This window comes from Solanum stenotomum, chromosome 6 (genome assembly GCF_019186545.1).
Source record: "Solanum stenotomum isolate F172 chromosome 6, ASM1918654v1, whole genome shotgun sequence".
In the NCBI taxonomy this organism is placed as follows: Eukaryota; Viridiplantae; Streptophyta; class Magnoliopsida; order Solanales; family Solanaceae; genus Solanum; species Solanum stenotomum.
In genome coordinates, this window is record NC_064287.1 from 54,122,796 (window position 1) to 54,146,039 (window position 23,244).

At 32.5% G+C, this 23,244-nt stretch overlaps 3 protein-coding genes and 1 long non-coding RNA gene across 4 annotated transcripts; all 4 read right to left on the minus strand.

Moving 5' to 3' along the window:
• Positions 1–2,816: 2,816 nt before the first annotated feature.
• LOC125869135 (uncharacterized) lies at positions 2,817–3,522 on the minus strand. Its single transcript, XM_049549693.1, has one exon. The coding sequence runs from the start codon at positions 3,458–3,460 to the stop codon at positions 3,014–3,016; it is 447 nt and encodes a 148-aa protein (XP_049405650.1). The 5' UTR covers positions 3,461–3,522; the 3' UTR covers positions 2,817–3,013.
• A 7,766-nt stretch (positions 3,523–11,288) lies between these two features.
• Positions 11,289–12,013, minus strand: LOC125869136 (uncharacterized). The gene is made up of 2 exons (XR_007446781.1): positions 11,907–12,013; positions 11,289–11,817 (listed from the first exon to the last, which is right to left on the minus strand). It is a non-coding gene; the product is annotated as an uncharacterized LOC125869136 (long non-coding RNA).
• Positions 12,014–12,169: 156 nt separating this feature from the next.
• LOC125869134 (uncharacterized) lies at positions 12,170–13,027 on the minus strand. The gene has a single exon (XM_049549692.1). The coding sequence runs from the start codon at positions 12,858–12,860 to the stop codon at positions 12,342–12,344; it is 519 nt and encodes a 172-aa protein (XP_049405649.1). The 5' UTR covers positions 12,861–13,027; the 3' UTR covers positions 12,170–12,341.
• Positions 13,028–13,665: 638 nt separating this feature from the next.
• On the minus strand, positions 13,666–22,938 carry LOC125867530 (uncharacterized). Its single transcript, XM_049548068.1, has 14 exons — positions 22,663–22,938; positions 22,445–22,579; positions 20,787–20,922; positions 19,422–19,501; positions 18,372–18,431; positions 18,058–18,270; positions 17,607–17,735; positions 16,426–17,115; positions 15,888–16,080; positions 15,596–15,789; positions 15,085–15,186; positions 14,781–14,920; positions 14,213–14,491; positions 13,666–14,113 (listed from the first exon to the last, which is right to left on the minus strand). Exons 1-14 carry the CDS (start codon positions 22,885–22,887, stop codon positions 13,843–13,845), a joined length of 2,847 nt encoding a protein of 948 aa, XP_049404025.1. The 5' UTR covers positions 22,888–22,938; the 3' UTR covers positions 13,666–13,842.
• Between the last annotated feature and the right edge of the window lie 306 nt (positions 22,939–23,244).

Consider the following 23,244-nt stretch of genomic DNA (forward strand, 5'->3'; position numbering starts at 1 on the left):
ATAACCATTTTTTTTTCTATTTAGATCTCTTGATAGAAAGAAAAAGATATATTTGTAAAAAAGAATGATATCTCCCTATAAAATAAAATTTTGTGTCTCTTTTTCCTAGTAATTTACGTTCTACATTTCTTTTAGTCTCATCACTCGTGGCATGTGGGACACATCTTCCACCCAAGTTTTCTTTTTAGTACAAAAGATAATAGTAATATTTTCACTTTTATAAGACTTCAAACTTTAATCCTTCCATTTCATGACCGCAAAGAATCATTTGCTTTAAATAAACAGTTATTTAGTTAAATACTATTTTCTTCGTCCCTAATTACTTGTCCACTTTTAAATTGATATACCTATTAAGAAAATAATGATTGACATAGTGAGTTTACCATTTTACCCTTATTAATTTGTGAAATGAGAATTAAAAACTTAAGATTTTCAAGAATTTCTATTTTTTTCAAAATAATGAATTGAGGGTATAATAGGTAAAAAAATGTATTTTCTTGATTTGTCAAAATAGACAAGTAATTAGGTACAACTAAAAAAGAAAAAGTGAACAAGTAATTAGGAACCGAGAGAGTAATTAGGAACAAGTGTAAGCATATGTTTGAATTAGATATTGGGTTTTTCTGTTTATAGGTTAGAAATTTTAATTTATGATTTTGGATTTTAACTTTTATTATTTTAGCTTAAAATCAAGTACTTATATAAGTAATTTTTTTAATTTATTCAAATAATACTAAAAAATGTTTACAAATTAACATACTTGAAATAAATCAATCCAAATAAACTCTAAATGTACTACTACTCGACTAGCTAGGTTATATATATATATATATATGGGAAGAAAAAAAAAGAGTGAAAATGGAACATTTGATAAGAAAATAACTTTACAAAGATTACCTGTATAAAAATAAAAATTTAACATAAAGATTTCATAAAATTATCAAATTTACCCAAGATTATTGTGAGCGTGATTGTAGTAAGTCATATTTTTAGAAATTCAAAATAGCTATTGCTACATTGTCATTTGTCACCAAAAAGTAATTGACCCAAAAGAAAAAAGACAAAATAAGGTAACTTAATAATGAAGAATCTTAAAACACTTTTGATTTTCAAATTTCAATTTCTACTCATAAAAATTAAATTTTTTCAATGTAAAATACAATGTAATCGTATTTCAAAAATCTATGATCAAATCAAAACACTTCAAATTATAAAAAAAAATAATACTCAAGCGTACTGCAATACACAATCAAATTACTTGACGAAACTTATACTTTTATAAGATTAATAATCACTTGTCGTTACATATATGAATATCTTCATTTTTCACTAAATATTTCGAATTTGAATTTAATAATATATTTTTAAAATTTAATGTTATTGAATGTCTATTACGGTTCCCCTGTTGTCGATTGGAAAATTGAGGCATTAAAAGATGTGGGAATTAATGAGATGAATTGCATACTACTAGTTGGTTAATATCAATGGTTAATCCGACTTATAAAGCTACAACATAATCAAATTCAAACGAACAAAATGTTGAATTGAATCGTATCAAGGTTATTATTATTTTTGTAATTTGTTATTTTATTTTTTCAATTAAGAAAACGAAAAAGAATACAAGAATAATAACAGAATAAATGCCTTATATCCAAATCAAGCAATTTATGCCAAAGAGTCCTGACAAATGATAATTCAAACGAAATTCCACACTTTTTAACTAGGAAACGTTCGATTTTCATTTCGATTTACAAACTCGTGTAATACCCTCCTAACTTCAAATTCAAAAAGAAAGGAATTACAGACTGTGGGCATGGTGGTGCAGCCAACACAATACTCATTAGTACATTCCTCTAATCAGGGGGGGAGCCAGTGGAACAATTGAATCGCCTTTGTTGAAAGATTATAAATGAACTCTAGTATATATAAGATGTTAAATTTTTCATACGATCACTGACTTCAATAATATTTCCTACGACCCATCATCTCCACATTTCTCCTATTATTATTTCCTCTGCAGCAGCAACGACAAATTAAGGACAACAAAATCACAATCAACCCAATTGAAATGATAAATCCTACTGGGGATTCCATCAACATCTTCAAAATATCTTCTATTGATTTCATCTTCTCCATTACTGCTGTACCTCTTACCTTCAATTCACCTCTTCCAAATTCCATCACTCTACTTACGACAACAACAACAACATATTCAACGTAATTCCACAATTGAAAAAGAACAAAATGTATGCGGATCTTACCTTTACTCTTCGATTCAAGACTAATTCGCCTCTTAGTTTTCTCTCTTTGATACAAACTTTTTAGATCAATAGTGTACATAAACAATTTCACAAGGTTTGATATTAATTTCTATCACCTAACTTTCACCGAACAACATTAATTATTGGATCGATACAGTTGATAAAGCAACAACTTGTTGGATTGTAGATGCATCTAAGCCTGTCCCACTTCAATAAATACTCCCTCCGTTTCATTTTATATGTCATCCCTTTTTATAAATAATTGATCCATAATACTTGTCATTTCATAAAATTAATGCATAAATTACAATATTCTTCCTTTTTTATCCTTGTGAATTATTAGCCTTAAAAATATACATTTGACCAACTTAGAAAAGCTAGGTAAATGATTCATGTTCATTAGTTAAATTAATTAATCAAAATAAATTAATTCATATTCATCGATTGAAAACTTGAGTTTCAAAAAAATTAAATAAGAATAGAGGGGTAAAGTTACATTATTTTTTAATCCAAGTGCAAAATAAAAAGGTGACATATAAAATAGAACAGAAAGAGTATAAAATAACTAAATTCATAATAAAATATTTATAAATTTCGAAATACAAACACATAGTATACAAAATTACATAAATCCACACCATAAGTGATATCACGTAGATGAGATACCTTCATTTTTAACTAAACATTTCGAGTTCGAACTTAAAAATTAAACAAAATACATAGATATCGAATACCAAATAATTATACCGAAATTATTTTTTTCGGGAGCGGAGATCGCGGAAATAGGATTTAGGACTTTTTTCAAAATCACGCCTGGTCATCCTTACATTATTCCTTCCCGGAGCTTTCATCGTCTTCCCATTTCCGCCGTCGCCGCCGCTGCAGCCCCGGCGGAGGAACAAAATCAGCAGAAATCCAATTGGAATGGTGTAATATATTGGAGCTATACGGATCGAATTTATCGAAGTAGATATCAGTGGAGGAGCTTTTTCCAGTAACCAGTCCGATGAGGTTCGTACGAACGGCGTCGTTTTCACGACAATCTGCTTCAGATTTTCCAGTAACCCATCAAATAAGATCCGCGCATATTCCGATACAAACGGTGTTGTTCTTTTGACGATCTCCTTTGCGTTTTCCACCATATTCATCTCCTTCAATTTCTCAAGTGCAGCTTTTGCTACGCTCTCCACGTTCTCCATTGATAATTTCTCAACAAAAAAAAAATCTCTGCTCCGATTATTGTCTCTCTCACTCTCTGTATGTGACCGGCTTTTATAAAAGGGGAACGAATGACACTAAAATTTACTTATTTGTTACTCCGTCTACTTTTAATTGTCATAGTTTCAAATAATAATACTTAACTTTGATTAACATATTATCATATATTTTTTCATATATGCAAAAAATTGGAATGTATAATGTAGTTTTGAATATTTAAAATATTGAATTAATATAATTTAATTTAACTTTGAAAATTAGTTAAATTAACTTTTAAAAAACGTAACATGATAATTAAAAGTGGACAGAGAGAGTAACTATGATTAGTGGCAGAGTTATAATTTTCACAATTCGAAATTTGAAAAAGTAAATACAAAAGAAAAAAAAAAAGTTGTATAAAGAGTGTAATTTGAATGAACTCCAAAAGCTTCATATTTTATTGTCTATCATACCTTTCTATGATTCAAATTATTGATATATAAAGTATGTGATAATAGAAAATAAATTATCTAATAAAATAATACACTATAATATAATCCGATACATTATAAATCAATACAAAAAAACCATCCAAACATAGTGTAAGCCCATGGTTTTGGTAGAAGGCAAAAGATTCCGATAAGGTTCCCTTTTTTCCAAAGTTAAAATTAAAAGTGTACTATAAATCTAAATGGAGAAAATGACCAAATGATCTCCTAACCTATAGCTGAATTTTCAACTACACACTTATATTTTATGGAGGTCTTATTACCCCTTAAACTATTTTAAAGCGGAATATAAACCACCCTAAAACTACACAACCACATTCTTTCCATGTAGTGTGCACCATGTGTTGCTAGTTGTCAAATATCACGCATATAATAAAAATAAAAAGTAATTATATTTCTTCTTCTTCATTTCTCCTCTCTTCACTTTTCCTAAGACATGCTTCAATTTCTTTACCTGTAACTCTCCAAAACCTTTACCTCTCTCCACCCCATTCCTCTCTAATCACTCCTCACCCCCACTCCATCCTTCTATAACCCACAAATTAAATATCAATATTCATCAGCAACACCACAACTACTTTATTAACTATTTAAACCTCCATTTTCACCTCTCCCACTCAAATTCCACAATTGTAATACCAATCTTAAGCTTGAAGTTCTCGCTACTCGTCTTATGATTGAGGATGGATACACCCTTTTATTTATTTTTAAATAGTGGAGGATTTAGGCTTTCTACACTAGAAGAAATCACTGAATTATCGGTATTGAGTAGAATCAATTGATTGTTGTTGCTCAACTTCGTGAAATTCTTATTGTGTGTAGTTTAAATTCTTCATCAGACATTAATAAAGACAAAAAATAAGATTTGAAGCTTGATAAATTTTGTCTGAGCAAGAAAATTAATGACTTTGATTTATTTTTTTACTACATAAATAATAGTTTTAATGATTTTTTGGTGATTTTGATGGTTGTGAGTAATTGTGAGACAAATTATGAAAACGAATTAGAAGATGGGTGAGGAGATGGGGCTGCCATAGTGGTTCAACAATGGTCGTGGAGATGTATAGGTAGGGAGGGTGTTGAGTGATGAGAGAGAGAGAGGAGGAAAAATGATAAAGGAAAAAGAAATGAAAAAAGTAAAGAAAATAAAATTAAAGGCAAAAGTTGGAAAATGTATTNCTATCATACCTTTCTATGATTCAAATTATTGATATATAAAGTATGTGAGAAAATAAATTATCTAATAAAATAATACACTATAATATAATCTGATACATTATAAATCAATACAAAAAAACCCATCCAAACATAGTGTAAGCCCATGGTTTTGGTAGAAGGCAAGAGATTCCGATAAGGTTCCCTTTTTTCCAAAGTTAAAATTGAAAGTGTACTATAAATCTAAATGGAGAAAATGACCAAATGACCCCCTAATTTATAGTTAAATTTTTAACTACACACTTATATTTTATGGAGGTCTTATTACCCTCTTAAATTATTTTAAAGTGGAATATAAACCACCCTAAAACTACACAACCACATTCTTTACATGTAGTGTGCATCATGCGTTGCCAGTTGTCAAATATCACGCATATAAAAAAATAAAAAAAAATAAAAAAAAGTAATTATATTTCTTCTTCTTCATTTTCTCCTCTTTTCACTTTTCCCAAGACATGCTTCAATTTCTTTACATGTAACTCTCCAAAACATTTATCTCTCTCCACCCCATTCCTCTCTAATCACTCCCCACCCCCACTCCATCCTTCTATAACCCACAAATTAAATATCAATATTCATCAGCAACACCACAACAACTACTTTATTAACTATTTAAATCTCCATTTTCACCTCTCCCACTCAAATTCCACAATTGTAATACCAATCTTAAGCTTGAAGTTCTCGCTACTCGTCTTATGATTGAGGATGGATACACCCTTTTATTTATTTTTAAATAGTGGAGGATTTAGGCTTTCTACACTAGAAGAAATCACTGAATTATCGGTATTGAGTAGAATCAATTGATTGTTGTTGCTCAACTTCGTGAAATTCTTATTGTGTGTAGTTTAAATTCTTCATCAGACATTAATAAAGACAAAAAATAAGATTTGAAGCTTGATAAATTTTGTCTGAGCAAGAAAATTAATGACTTTGATTTATTTTTTTACTACATAAATAATAGTTTTAATGATTATTTGGTGATTTTGATGGTTGTGAGTAATTGTGAGACAAATTATGAAAATGGATTAGAAGATGGGTGAGGAGATGGGGCTGCCATAGTGGTTCAACAATGGTCGTGGAGATGTATAGGTAGGGAGGGTGTTGAGTGATGAGAGAGAGAGAGGAGGAAAAATGATAAAGGAAAAAGAAATGAAAAAAGAAAAGAAAATAAAATTAAAGGCAAAAGTTGGAAAATGTATTTAACAAAAAGTTAAAATATTTTTAAAATATTTTTTTGATCAGTTCTTTNTGTGAGACAAATTATGAAAACGAATTAGAAGATGGGTGAGGAGATGGGGCTGCCATAGTGGTTCAACAATGGTCGTGGAGATGTATAGGTAGGGAGGGTGTTGAGTGATGAGAGAGAGAGAGGAGGAAAAATGATAAAGGAAAAAGAAATGAAAAAAGTAAAGAAAATAAAATTAAAGGCAAAAGTTGGAAAATGTATTTAACAAAAAGTTAAAATATTTTTAAAATATTTTTTTGATCAGTTCTTTATCTCTCACATGTCTTTAAGAGAGTGAACACACTCTCTGTGCCATGTCAGTACTTAAGGGTGCATTTATTCCGCTTTAAAATAGTTCAAAGGGGTAATAGGACACCCGTAAAATATAAGTGTGTAGTTGACAATTCGACTATAGATTAGGGAGGCATTTGATCATTTTCTCAATCTAAATGCATATGATATACTACAACTACTTTTCTGTTTTAATTAAATTGTGTTACTTTTGAAAAGAAAATATTTGAAAAATAATGTTATTGGTTACATTGAGTAGTAAATCCTTAATTTCAATATTTTACCATGTGTATTTAAAGCTATAAAAGAATAAATTTGATATACACACACATTTTTAATTTAAAATTACAAATAAAAAAATTTCTATTACTTTTTAAAAATTTGTGTCCAGTAAGCTTGGGCTTTGGGGGTTAGATAGAATTCTAGCAAAAAGTTTACTTTAAAAAATCTTTAAATGAATATTATCATAATAATTTCAAAAATTATATAACATTTGAATGCACTAAACCTATTCAGCATAAATAAATAATTGTTATGAAATTATAATAAGTTGAGATATGAACAATTCAAATACAAAAAAAAAAAAAACTTTTGTTGACTGACCTAGTTGAGTTTTAATATTTAATATTAGTTTTGTGTTTATAAGCAATTCTTTCTGAAATATCTGGGGTCCATTTTTCACATAAATATGGAACAACCTTAACATATTAGTTTAGATAAATATTAATTTTCTAACTTTTCATATTCTATTCTTTCATAAGAAGACTTTTATGGTCAAGATGAAAGCTTTTTTAGAAACACAATTTATTTAGCTAAAGTTGGTGGATGAACCCCAATTTTCTCCAATGGATTAGTTGGGCAAAGATAATGACAAAAGACACATATAATTATTACTATCTCTCACTCATTTTATATGGTACCGTTTAACTTTGCATGGTATTTGAAAAAAGAAGAAAGACTTTTAAAATTTGTGGTCCAAAATAATTTTAGATATTTATATAGTTATAAATTATTTCATTAAGAGGAATTTCAAAGTTAAATTGTTTCTAATAATTATAGTAAGATAACATTCTTTTTGTACATCAATCTTTTGGGTCATGTATACCCTTAAAACTAATTGATTGACGCATAGCATCATCTAAACAATATACCCGAAAATTGATTGTTGTTGTGTATCAAGATCACATAACATAACAAGGGTAAAGACATGAGTTAACATCCCAAAAGGCAAATATATGCCCAAAATTGGATGATAAGAGCAAATATATCAAAAAAATATGACGAAAAGTAAATATAATTCTTTTCTAAAAGTACAATGATAAATATAACCCTTTTCCCATTAAGAAATATAAAATAACGGTAAATTTCATTGTCTAGCATTTTTAGTTACAATTACAACAATAATAAAAATTTAAAAATATGTGCATAATATTTAGTAAGAGATTAGCACCAATCTATTAAGAAAACTTTAATTAATAGCAACCAAAAGCTAATTTCATCTTCTTCTCTTCTGTCCCTTTCCCTTTCCCAATTGTCCTGATTTAAATGCGTGCTCTTGTTCTTGAAGAAAAGCCAGATTTTTTGAATCATTTTTCATTTTTCAAGTTAACTTAATTATTCATTTTTCAAGACTACTTTTAGAGTGTTTCTTCCAATTTTATCCTTCATTTGAATTTTCAATGTGATGACTTCTCCCAAATATAACTTCAATCATGTGACGATCAAGGACGATTTTGAACATTTTCTCCCAAATATGACAAGTAAATATAAACTAAGGGAGTAGTTATCATTACAAAAGGTTGTGCTCATTGTAGATTGTAGATCTTCATCAAATTAAAATGCTTAATTAGCTAGACAAGCATATCACCAGGAGCTTTCATCATCTTGCCAATAGGTTTTTTGCTTCTCAAGCAACATAAAAATAGATATCTCATCATCATGATAATAAGTTTTTTGCTTGATCTCGAACAATATATAAAGAGATCTTTCACAGTCTTCCAACAATATATAAAGAGATCTTTCACAGTCTTCCAACAATATATAAAGAGATCATTCACAGTCGTCTTCCAACAATATATAAAGAGATCTTTCACAGTCTTGCAACAATCTATAAAGAGATTCACAATCTTAATCAACATAACACACGCAGTTTTGAGATGATCCATTATACTGAGCAGTATTCCGACTTGAAAGTAGAAAAAGTATATGAAGATAGCTAGAAATACCGCTATTATGAGAAAGTGTAAAGCTAAGTGAAACCAATATTTGATCATCTTCTCAATTCTTGTCTCTAGTGAAAACAACTCGTCAAACCAATTCATATATAAACTCTTCACTTGCCAAGTGAAATTGTCAAGCGCTGCTAGCGCTTGCCCACTAAAATTCTCAAGCGCTAGTAGCACTTGCCAACCAAATCTCCTAAGGACAAGTGACACTTGTCCGAAAACATTTTGCAGTGACAATAGTACTTGCCAACCAAAATTTCTCAGGGCAAGTGTCACTTGCCCCAAAACTTTTTGTAGCAATAATAGTACTTGCCAACCAAAATTCTTAAGGGCAAGTGACACTTGTCCAAAAACATTTTGCAGTGACAATAGTACTTGCCAACCAAAATTTCTCAGGGCAAGTGACATTTGTCCGAAAACATTTTGTAGTGACAATAATACTTGCCAACCAAAATTCTTGAGGGCAAGTGGCACTTGACTGAAAACTTTTAGCAGCGACAATAGTATTTGCCAACCAAAATTTTTGAGGAACAATAGCCCTTGTCCGACCAAGTTTACGGGTTTCATTAACAATTGGCCAATAAAATTCATCATTATTTGTAGCACTTGACCACCAAAATTCATCAGTATGAGTATGGCTTCCTTCAATTTCTCCATCACAAAGCTCATTATTTCCTTCATAACCATTTTTTTTTCTATCTAGATCTCTTGATAGAAAGAAAAAGATATATTTGTAAGAAAGTATGATATCTCTCTATAAAATAAATTTTTGTGTCTCATTCCTAGTAATTTACATTCTACATTTCTTTTAGTCTCATGGCATGTGGGGGGACACATCTTCCACCCAAGTTTTCTTTTTAGTACAAAAGATAATAGTAATATTTTCACTTTTATAAGACTTCAAACTTTAATCCTTCCATTTCATGACCGCAAAGAATCATTTGCTTTAAATAAACAGTTATTTAGTTAAATACTATTTTCTTCGTCCCTAATTACTTGTCCACTTTTAAATTGATATACCTATTAAGAAAATAATGATTGACATAGTGAGTTTACCATTTTATCCTTATTAATTTGTGAAATGATGAATTAAAAACTTAAGATTTTCAAGAATTTCTATTTTTTTCAAAATAATGAATTGAGGGTATAATAGGTAAAAGAATGTCTTTTCTTGATTTGTCAAAATAGACAAGTAATTAGGTACAACTAAAAAAGAAAAAGTGAACAAGTAATTAGGAACCGAGAGAGTAATTGACTGTAAGTGTAAGCATATGTTTGAATTAGATATTGGGTTTTTCTGTTTACAGGTTAGAAATTTAAATTTATGATTTTGGATTTTGACTTTTATTATTTTAGCTTAAAATTAAGTACTTATATAAGTAATTTTTTAATTTATTCAAATAATACTGTACTAAAAATATTTACAAATTAACATAATTGAAATAAATCAATCCAAATAAGCTCTAAATGTACTACTACTCGACTAGCTAGGTTAAACATATATATATATATGGGAAGGAAAAAAAAGAGTGAAAATGGAACATTTGATAAGAAAATAACTTTACAAAGATTACCTGTATAAAAATAAAAATTTAACATAAAGTTTTCATAAAATTATCAAATTTACCCAAGATTATTGTGAGCGTGATTGTAGTAGGTCATATTTTTAGAAATTCAAAATAGCTATTGCTACATTGTCATTTGTCACCAAAAAGTAATTGACCCAAAAGAAAAAAGACAAAATAAGGTAACTTAATAATGAAGAATCTTAAAACACTTTTGATTTTCAAATTTCAATTTCTACTCATAAAAATTAAATTTTTTCAATGTAAAATACAATGTAATCGTATTTCAAAAATCTATGATCAAATCAAAACACTTCAAATTATAAAAAAAAATAATACTCAAGCGTACTGCAATACACAATCAAATTACTTGACGAAACTTATACTTTTATAAGATTAATAATCACTTGTCGTTACATATATGAATATCTTCATTTTTCACTAAATATTTCGAATTTGAATTTAATAATATATTTTTAAAATTTAATGTTATTGAATGTCTATTACGGTTCCCCTGTTGTCGATTGGAAAATTGAGGCATTAAAAGATGTGGGAATTAATGAGATGAATTGCATACTACTAGTTGGTTAATATCAATGGTTAATCCGACTTATAAAGCTACAACATAATCAAATTCAAACGAACAAAATGTTGAATTGAATCGTATCAAGGTTATTATTATTTTTGTAATTTGTTATTTTATTTTTTCAATTAAGAAAACGAAAAAGAATACAAGAATAATAACAGAATAAATGCCTTATATCCAAATCAAGCAATTTATGCCAAAGAGTCCTGACAAATGATAATTCAAACGAAATTCCACACTTTTTAACTAGGAAACGTTCGATTTTCATTTCGATTTACAAACTCGTGTAATACCCTCCTAACTTCAAATTCAAAAAGAAAGGAATTACAGGCAGTGGGCATGGTGGTGCAGCCAACACAATACACATTAGTACATTGCTATAATCAGGGGCGGAGCTAGTGGAACAATTGAATCGCCTTTGTTGAAAAATTATAGATGAACTCTAGTATATATAAGATGTTAAATTTTCCATACGAACTTTATTTATCTTTTTGAATTTCTAACTTCGTCACTGACTTCAATAATATTTCCTACGACGCATCATCTCCACATTTCTCCTATTATTATTTCCTCTGCAGCAGCAACGACAAATTAAGGACAACAAAATCACAATCAACCCAATTGAAATGATAAATCCTACTGGGGAATCCATCAACATCTTCAAAATATCTTCTATTGATTTCATCTTCTCCATTACTGCTGTACCTCTTACCTTCAATTCACCTCTTCCAAATTCCATCGCTCTACTTACGACAACAACAACAACAACAACATATTCAACGTAATTCCACAAAATTCAATTGAAAAATATCAGAATGTACACAGATCTTACCTCTACTCTTCGATTCAAGACTAATTCGCCTTTTAGTTTTCTCTCTTTGATACAAACTTTTTTCAGATCAATAGTGTACATAAACAATTTCACAAGGTTTGATATTAATTTCTCACCTAACTTTCATCCAACAACATTAATTATTGGATCGATACAGTTGGATTGTAGATGCATCTAAGCCTGTCCCACTTCAATAAATACTCTCTCCGTCCCAATTTATGAATCTTTATAATAATTTCACATTACTATAAAATAATTAAATTCATAATCAAATATTTATAAAATTCGAAATACAAACACATAGTATACAAAATTACATAAATCCACTCCATAAGTGATATCACGATACCTTTATTTTTAATTAAAGGTTTCGAGTCAGAACTTAAAAATTAAATAAAATAAGTAGATCTCAAATACCAAATAATTATACCGAAATTAGTTTTTTCGGGAGCGGAGATCGCGGAAATAGGATTTAGGACTGCTTTCAAAACTACGCCTTGGTATCCTTACATTATTCCTTCCCGGAGCTTTCATCGTCTTCCCATTTCCGCTGTCGCCGTCGCCGCCGCTGCAGCACCGGCGGAGGAACAAAATCAGCAGAAATCCGATTGGAATGGTATAACGAAGTGGAGCGTTTCGGATCGAATTTATGGAAGTAGATATCAGTGGAGGAGCTTTTTCCATTAACCAGCCAGATGAGGTTCGTACGAACGGCGTCGTTTTGACGACAATCTCCTTCGAATTTTTCAGTAGCCAGTCGGATGAAGTTCGCACGAACGGCGTCATTTTCACGACAATCTGCTTCAAATTTTCCGGTAACCAGTCGAATAAGATCCGTGCATATTCCCATACGAACGACGTCGTTTTTAAGACGATCTCCTTTGCGTTTTCCACCATATTCATCTCCTTCAATTTCTCCACTGCAGCTTTTGCTACGCTCTCTACGTTCTCCATTGATAATTTCGAGGGAAAAAACAAATTCTCTGCTCCGATTTTCGTTTCTCTCACTCTCTGTATGTGACGACTTTTATTACTACTATATACCTTCACCTGATATCATCAGTTTAAATATATATATATATGGTTAAATTCATATTTATGTAAAGATGAAAAGTTATAATTTTATGTAATGATGGATTGATTCCCTAGAGAATAAGGATGAGAAAAGGCGAAAGGTTTTACCGTTTGAGAATCAATTATACATGAATTGCGTCTTTATCTTATTTTGTTTTTGTTTACCTTCTAACAATTATTATTGTATCTTTTTTATGATAGTTTTACATCATATATGATTTGTACGATATAATACCATGCATAATTAATAAGGCCCATGGTTTTGGTAGAGGCTACATATTCCACTAAGGGTCCCTTTTGTCTCTCTTTTTTCAAAGTTAAAAATTTAAAGTGTACTGTAAATCTGAATGTATATAATATAGTAGTACTACTTTTCTTCTTTTAATTAAATTGTGTTACTTTTTTATAAAAATATATTTGAAAAATAATATGTTGGTAGTTACATTTAGCAGTAAACCCTTCATTTCAATATTTCACCTGATGTGCAAATATATATCCAACGTTAGATGGCAAGAACAAATATATGTCAAAAAGTATGATGAGGGACCTTTTCCCATTCAGAAATATAAAGTAGATGTAAATTTAACTGTCTACAATTTTTAATTGTAACTACATCAATAATAATAAAATTTATTAAAACTAAATTTAATTAATAGTAACAATGAATACATATAGGTTAGTAACAATGAATACATATAGGTTTGTGTGTGTGTGGCTGGGGATGGGGGATTCCCCTACATGATTTTGACTGGAATTCAGTGGGAATTCAGAATATAACAAAGCCAAGGAAAGGAACAAATCCATACCAAAAGATGGGAAACTTTTGAAGATCAGATTTTCAAGTAACAACCAAAAGCTAATTTCATCTCCTTCTCTTCTGTCCTTTTCCCTTTCCCAATTGCCCTGATTTAAACGCGTGCTCTTGTTCTTGAAGAAAAGCCAGATCTTTCCCATACTTCTCAGCCTTTTCTGCGGCAAGTAGAGCTCTTTCCCTTTCCTTCGCCTTGGACAAGAACTCATTGTCCTTGCGTAGTTCACGGACAGCAACTTTAGCTTCCTCCTTTATACGTTTCCTCAACTTTTTCTTTTCAGCACGTTCACGATCTGGATCATAATCTCTACCCTTGACATAGCTGCAAAGGTAGATGATCACCAGATGAGTAAAGCTCAGTAGGAAAGAAGTAATATGGTTCGTTAAAATTAAAGATAAGACAACAAGAAGAGGATCTTACTTCTCCTCAAATTTCGGATTAACCATCCTGATGGGTACAGGTTTTTTCTTCCGCATTTTCAAAGGTTGACGCAGCATGTGATGTTCCTGAGACTCTGTGTCAATTAATTGAGATACATCCTTCATTTTCTCCCTTAATGCCTCTGGAATATGATTTTCTCCGGCCAATTTGCATAATAATTTTGAAATTGGAGTGAAGATCTCAGGAAAAGAAATAAGTTCCTTATATACATTGACAAATCCTTGCAGGGTTTCCAAAACTGTTACAAGCATGCTAGCCCTGTATGAGGAAACATTTAATCGCATTCAGTTCAGTAAGTCCCGGAAAAGAAAATTAGAAGTAGAATTTCAAGACCACAAAAATGTGTGAGCGAGCGAGATACTTGTTATGTCAACTAGCTTATTGACAATCATATTATTGGGAAATAAAAAGTTAGTATGACAGACCACATCTCGAATAGACCTAGGCAAAGACTTATTGAACATATTTATAATTTGTCTCTTAACATAGAGCCATATTCAAAAATTTAAGGTTTGCCCATATGCATGTCCACGGAATACTAACTGACCTGTAATTATCAGACTGGAAATACTGAGAGTCCTCTGGTAAATCCACTAGCTCAAGAAAATCTAAAGAATTGATCTCCACGTTGCTACTGTGTATGCAAAGCAAAGGTTCGAGTTCTTTGATCTCCATAAGGTTATTCAACTGCAGCACAAGAAGATGCTTGTCAATTTACAAGTGGAAGGAAGCAACCCAAATACAATCCAATAAAAATAAAAAGTAATTGCAGAATGAGACAAGGACAAATAGTTAACAGCTTCAAGAATTAAACTAACAAGAAAGACTCAGAACCTTCCGTTAAGACAAACCTGTATATTTTCAGATCGATGTTCCTTGTCCAAAGCTGCCATCAGCAAAGTTTGAAGAAATACTATAGCCTCAGGACAAAACTTCTGAGATTGTTTAGTTATCTGCAGGGCAAGATGTTGATAACCATAAGCTTAGAGAATTAAGTTCAAATGGTCATTCTGTAATTGCAAACATCATCAACCAGGAAGAGGGGCAAAACAAAGAAGATAACTATAACTACCTTCAAAGATAGATGAATTGACGAAATTAGAACAAGGAGGGTAAGTTGCAGAAGTTTACTATGGCGCACAAAGTATTAGTAAGGTAACAATATATACTGGGCTAAGACAATCACTACATATCCAGAAGTCCATAATGCTGTTTTGATTAAGTTGGAGATTATACAGGTGGAAACCATATGTGCTCCACCGGCACATAATACTCTACCAAACAAAATCCCAGCACCCTTAATTCAAACAAAATGATCAATTTCAGTGCATGGAAGATAAATGAAACACCATATCCACTTACACTTAGCAGCAAAGAGCACAAGAAGGAAGCAATTGCCATATCTCTTCCGCAAATGATGGGACACCGCATTAGGTATTCACACATAAGCAGTATAGCAGGAGTCATGACACAATGGCGAAAATCAGAGCATGGAAATATCATGGACCAAAGCTTCAACAGAAAGATGGTCTTCAAAGATGGCCAACTGTTTTTTCCTATGAGGATGGACCAAATACACAAGAGGTAAAGTCAAGAAATGTAAGTTGAGATAGAAAGAACAATTAAAGGAAACAAACAGGACATCAAAGCAAACCTGTAAGCTTGATATCTTCACAAAACTGTGTCCTTGTTCTTTGTAGCCTTTGGCGAGCACATATAGCTGCAAAGTATGGGGTCGCTGCACTCATCTCCATCAGAGGCTTTACAAGCAAGTTCAAAAGCTTGAAATTCAATGGCTTCTTATTTGCCAACACAGCAAAATATTGCAGCAACACCCCGTAAAAGACCTGATGAAAGAAACAAGCTACTTATAAAGCAATCGTGGTAGTAGAAACTTACCTCCCCAAAAAATGACTCATCTAGTTCTGACTACCCATAACCTTATCATCTAATAGTACAACATGCATTTTTTATCAACCTACAGAGATATTCACATGAGCAAATACAGTTGCAACAACAACAACATACCCAGTGAAATCCGACTATGAGCAAATACAGTAAAATGGTGAAATACTCCTAAAAATTCATGGCAAATCCTCCTACCATTTTTGTTCACAAAAAGGAGAACGGAGAAAGCCTCAAAGGTCAAACATCAATCATAGAGAAATTACAGTGAAAACAGATTATCATACTTGCATTTTCTTTTTATTCTCTGCCGCAACAGTTATTGCATTGAATGCACGAATTCTCTTGATTGCTTCAATTACTTGATCATCAGAACAATTGTCTATCAATGAAGTAAACTCCTCCAGGGTTTTAGGGGCTTCAATTGTATAGGGAAGTTCGCTTTGTTGATGTTTCACTGTCGTTTTTTCTTTTTTGGTTTGCAAAGTGCCAACTTCTTTTCCCTTGACGGCAACCTGCTTGTGGTCCTTTATTTTCATCACCTTCTTAGCATCATCACCAGAACCTTCATCATCATCCTCTTCCTCAGTATCAATAATATCATCGTCACTTTGCTCCCAGTCCTTAATAGTCTGTGTCTTTCCTTGTTCTTCATCAGACTCATCACTTTCTTCATCTTCCCCATCGTCACTTCCTTCGTCCTCACCATCATCACTTCCTTCATCCTCACCATCGTCCTCTTCACTCTCTGAATCCCCAGTAGAAGCAGCATCTTCACCCTCAAGTTCACTTTCTTTCTTACTCAAGATTTCAGCAATCCACCCCAACTTAGTTCCAGGCGCCTCCTCAAGATCGTCCCCAAGATCATCGCCAGATATAGTCCTTGGGTCTTTGATTAATTTGCTGTCATCATCAGATGCGTTGCCATCTTCATCACTCCCATCATCAGCAGCAGCCATTCTCTTCTGACGTTCTTGCTGAACAAATGAAAAAAGCTTTGCTTCGTAAATAACTACTATAGCCAAAAGATAAATGCTCCTTTATCCTACCAAAGTATTAAATCTTTGAAATAATAGTCCAGCTAAATGTATTCTAGTTTAGAACATTGCCACGTGAAAGTGCACAAAGCAAGCAATCACTACTACCACACAGTAGGCAGTTTCATGATGAAGACCACTATTGATGATGCAAGAACACCAATTACCCAGCAGACAATAAGTCATACATTACAACCACTTGAAAGCACACAAGGATAATATCACAAAAGGTATAATCAAATAGAAACAGGATCCTTGATCCTCAAAAAGAAAACACTTGTCCAAAGGAGTTGAGTTAGTTTAGAAATTAATTGTGCAATTTACTTGTAGAAATGTAACCACTTTCTCCATCTTGGCACCAAAAACTGTCATTGTAATGTATGGTATAAAGAGACACAAGGAACTCTTGTTTCTGCCATAGTGCATCATACCTCCAACAATTCCAGCCGCTCTTTCTCCTCCTGTGCAATTTCTTCTGGAGTCTTTGTCCGGTTTGATGGGCGAGCACGAATATCCAGTGCCATCTCACTAACAAGCATCTCATAAGTGTCGGGCTTTTCCTGAAACCAATTAGGAAGGTAAAGTGGCCAACATAGACAAATTTAATATAATCAAAAGAAAATTTATTGGTAATTGTTCATGGATAATGCACTGTAACCTAACAAAGATGGAGAAGAAGATTTATTTGAATTTTACTCTATAGGTAGGTATCGGCAGGGCTTGCGTAATTTAGTTGTAGTTAAGGCTGAAGTAGCGCTTTTGATTTTAGAAGATCTACTGAAGTACCAAAGGCGAACGGGGCTCGGCACATGAAAGGAGGAAAGACCAGGATGCACAGTATTCAGGAATGTTTCCAGCAATCAAAAATAAACCCAATTATACCTTTCCAATAGGTCCTTTTCTGGGAGCATCAGCTACCTCATCTTTCTTCACATTACCAACTGGAATGTTCTTGTTCACAAGAGCCTTCAGAGCATGTATCTTGTCTGGTTGGGTCAGCGACAATAAGGCTTTCGAATTCACCAGTGATGTGAAGTCTTTGTCCAATTGTTCAGTTAATTCATCATTTTCTTCTCTGTCCTTCGCTTTTTGGGCCTAACAAGGTAGGAAAAACAAAAGAATTGTCAAGCATATGGCAGGTAGAGAAATCATTCCCTTTATCAGATTGCACCATAAGAAATCAAACAATAACAAACCTTAAAGAATTTACTCTTTTGAATGATTTCCTCCATTACTTCTTTCTTGCTTTTCTTCCTCTACAATAAGATGGTACACCAAATCAGAAGCAGAACGACACCTGTGTTGCAAATAAAAAACAAGAATATTTCGAGACATCTTTGTGAACTATGGACTATCATCCCACGCAAAATGATGCATGCTCCCAGAAACAAAGTAAGAACCTGTTTTCTTCTGTTAATTATGTTTTGTTCTTATTCTCTCTTCCGGAAATTATTTAGGTTTTCAATGGCAGCCTCTAAAGTTAGTGCTCTCATATGTAATTATCATGTTACCCATGTTTAAATGACATCTTATTAGAAATATAAGCTAGTTTAATATCATCAATCAAAACATAACACCATCAGCTGACAGCTTTGGTGGAACACACCAATTTTTTTCAATTGTAAAGAATTTATTTGATGAAATTGCACCAAGCTGGTGCTTCTCTGTACAACCAAAAAGAATATCTCAGCCCCTATACACCTTTCATAACTTTTACAATTGTAGGGTACTGCAGAGATCTAGAGCCTGATTGGATTGGCTTTTGGCTTAAAAACAAGTGCTTACAAGCACTTTTTTATTTACCCAAACACTACAAAATTGCTTCGAAGCTATTTTGGCTTAAAAGCACCTAAATTAAGCCAATCCATTCAAGCTCCTAGAAATGCATCAATAATATGTATTTAAGCAATTAACACCAAAAAACAAAAAGATATAGACACTAATATTTGATCTTGTGTGTAGATGCAGCCCTTCCTTTAAAACATCTTTGATTTCTTTCCTTTCATATGACTCAAAAAATGCATGGAGCAGCAATTTAAGTTACAAGGTGAAATCAGGCCAAAAACATCTATATCTAAGTACCTAACTAGTCAGAATAGCAATTAAGTGAGCTCTTAATTATAGGAGGGGCCTAGAGGGAGACGCATATCAAATATTTCATTTCTTAGAAGCTAGTCAGCGTAAACTCCAAAATAAAGCAGGGAATATGCATCAAGAGGGGGGCAAAAAATGAGGAAGCAACTAACATTTTCCTCTGCTTCCATAGGACCTGTTTGGGCATTCTGAGATCCATGAAAGTTAAGTTGTCCCGAGATAGCTGACTTATCTGCACAGAAATAGACAGCCGGCATGAGGAAAGAAAACCATACAAGAACGGTTTATGATGCTTAATAACAGAAAATACAAGGTTTGGAACACTACCACCTTCACTGGAAAAAAAAAAGATATTGATGAAGTATGAAGCCTATAATGGTTGTAATCCTCTGGCTAGCAGCCAGATTAGGTTTAAGAAGATGGTTTTTCTTCAACGGTTTTTCTCTTTTTATTTATTTTTTGAATACGGAGTGTATCTTGTATAACAAAGTACAGCAAGAAGATAGTATAAGTCTCCAAGAGTGTCAAGACCATCAGCAGCTTTCTCCTTTGCCTAAAACTTGTGTTACTATATAAGGGTATAAGGGACTTGAAAGTATTTTTCTACAAGGTAAATAATTTATTAATAGTCAAAAGAATCTCAAGTAAACAATAGTACATAAAATATTAGAGCATCTATAACATCCAAGCATACCAGTTCTTACATACAAACTGGAACTTCACTGGTGAAGGAAAAGAAACTGGGAATGAGAGGTTATTCCTCAAATGTACATAGTAGGTCTCCACCCCATCAAAAGCTCTATGGTTTCTTTCAAATGTACATAAACTTAAGACTGCTATGCATTAACAACCAAAATAGAAGGGGCATCTGACAATAAAAGAAAAAAGGTGTCTTTAGTCCTTACCATTCAGGACATAGAGAAGGCCAAACAAAAAGTAATATACATTATAGCTATCCTACCCTGATTCAAGAAGTGAAAAAGTACTCTATTGAACCAAAGAAAATGACCAACTTTCTTGGTCTATCTCGAAAAGCTCAGCGCATGTTCTTGAACAAAAATGTTTTCCCCCTCTACAATTTCAAAGTATCCTAACTGATATGATTTGAATTCAACATGACATCTTGGCAACAAAAAACTCCATTTTTGTCATATTAAAATCCCATCTCCATAAACCAAGATACTATGCCATAAATCAGCAAAAGTACCGTGTTAGTTGATGTACTAGTCAATTAAAAGATTCCGATTCACAAGTAATTGATTTGGTTAAGAAGCAGGTGTATCATCTAATTGTGGCAATTTGGGTTGAATAAACTATTTTAGACATAATGCTGTTAGCCCTGCCCGGGCTTAAAAAAACAGCAGGCATTATCTGTATGTATGTTTCATAATTTTTTTAATAAACATATAGAAATAAGCAAAAGAAGGGAGTTGAAAAATGCAATATTGCATGATAAATAAACACTAATCTATTCGCCAGAGAGATGAGAAACACAACACAAGAAGGGTTATTCTCACCATCTCTCCCATAACCCTCCTCATCCTCATCAAATGGGACTTCTTCATCAAAATCATCTCTTCCCAATGAGGCACCAATTTCAAAGTCCTCTTCATCCTCGTCTGATAGGTTATACTTGTTTTTCTTCAATTTCACCTACATATACAGAAAATAAAAGTAGATAATTGTCAACAGCAATAGCATTATCAGATAAGTTAATAAAAGTGAACAGTACATTAGTAAAAACATGCAACCATTTATCTCATAAAAAAGACCTGAACTAACTACTTGCTCAATGCGCATTGAAAATTAATGATGGTTGCTCTGGAGATTCTAACAAAATGAACATGCAAAGATCCATTTGTTTCCTATTTCTTGGCTCCATACTTTTCTTTCTTTATCTTCGTTGTTTTTAATTACGGGATCATTAATTTATTTCAGATCATACTTTCAAGGTTGGGTTCATTATGGAGGGTTGAGCCTTCACCTATGCATTGTGTAAGTTGGGCCTATTCAAATTTAGAGACATGCAACTTTTGCTTTTGGTATTTGACAAAGCTTGTTTATTTTGAAGGAAAAATCACTCTCATGCTAGTGCTTTAATCTTAACTCTTCATTATTTAGACTGCCAGGCTAAAAAAACATAGGTAACTAAATCTTCATGATTGCCATTGAAAGAACACTTCTTTAACATCTACATATGATTTTTTTTCCTTTAGAAATGAGTTTGTATTATTTTCCACTAAAAAATCACTATTTTATGCTAACGTGATGAAGGGAGAACAAATTTTTCCCCTGGTCAAAAACATATGGGCAATACAAAAAAGATGTTGAACTTTTGAAGAATAAGTTGTTACTTTGTTTTATGACAATGATGTTCGGACCGGCTTACACACACCTCTCGACTGTTCCACCAGGTACTATCTCTCGTGTGTACCCAGTAAATGAAGACTGAAACTTAGGTGGATGGAAAAAAACACCTAATATTATTTTATCCCGTTGGGATTTAAACTTGAAACCACATGGTTCTCCTCTCACTTCATTGACAATTAGGTTACAACTTTGGACACCAATTGTTAATTCTAATTATAGAACTTGTCACCAGGGTGAAACCTACTCCTAAACTTGTCAACCATAAGGCCTCAGGTTCAAAATTCTAGCAGGGTATTCCAGCAGAGAGTTACCTGATACATGTCGTGGTGAGAGCTAGCAAGTACACCACGGAATGGAATTAGTCGAGATGCTCACTCTTATTTTTAAAAAAAACTAGAATCTGAACATAATGAGCATCGTCGTAAACAGAACTTTGAGAGCCACAAAATCATCTACTCCTTAAAGGTTTTCCTTGGAAAAGAGTTTGAACTATTTTCTTTTTTTGAAAATGCAGAGTTTGAACTATTTTCCAACAGAAATTACGTTATAAAAATCACTACTTTATGCTAACGTTGATAAAAATAGGATGGCAATAGAACAGGGCAAGGGCAAGGGCAAGGGCAGGGCGAAACCTTAACAGGGCAGGGAAGGGCGGAATCTTAACTGAGCAGGTGAAAAACAGAAAAATGCTAAGCTTCACCAGCTCTGCCCTATTGCCATTAAAAATCACTACTTTATGCTAACATTGATTGTGAATATGAACAAAATTAAACCATTGGCCGTGAAGAAAACTTCCATAACTAACCTGCCTCTCACGCTGAGACCTCATAATGGCTTTATCAAATTCACCAAGTCCTTCATCATTCTCTCCAATACGCTTATCAACAAACATAGATGATTTCGCACTTTGCTCATACTCCTTCAAAAGCGTCTTCTTCCTCTATTGTCACAACAAAACTAGCATATCAAACTCTCAAATCCCTAAATTAATGAATATCAGTCAGAAAAAGGTGCAATTTTTACCTTTTCAATGGCGGAAGAACGAGCTTCACCAATTCGTCGCTGTTCACCCTTGCGTTTCTTCCCAAGTATATCAAATTTGCGTCGTGACCAAATTGTTTCGAAAGGGTTCTCTTTTGGAGCTTTGAGCTTCATGTCTTTGGCTTTAGGACCTGACTTGCAACTCTTCTTCATCTTCTTCTTCTTTGATGAACTGTCGCTCTTGCTTGTTTTTGCAGTTTTCGCCATTGTTGCTTTGCTGCTAAAACCTCAGAAAAAAGTTAATACAAGGGTTTAGCAGAACTCTAATGGAGAAGACAAGCAACATCATAAAAACTTTATGGGCTTTTGTATTGGATGCTGTTGGGTTGGGCTTTTTACACTATTTGACCCAAACTTTTGTTTTATGGGCCTATCTGCACATGACCATAGTTAGCAAAATTAGAGCCCTAATATTTGAAATATTGAGAAAATTATTAAATATATATATAAAAAGGTGTTGGCCAAAATGCGAAGGTAAATTTTATAGTGGTGGTTAGATCGATATTGTTGTATGAAGTAGAGTGTTAATCAGTCAACAACTCTCATGCTTGGAAGATGCATGTT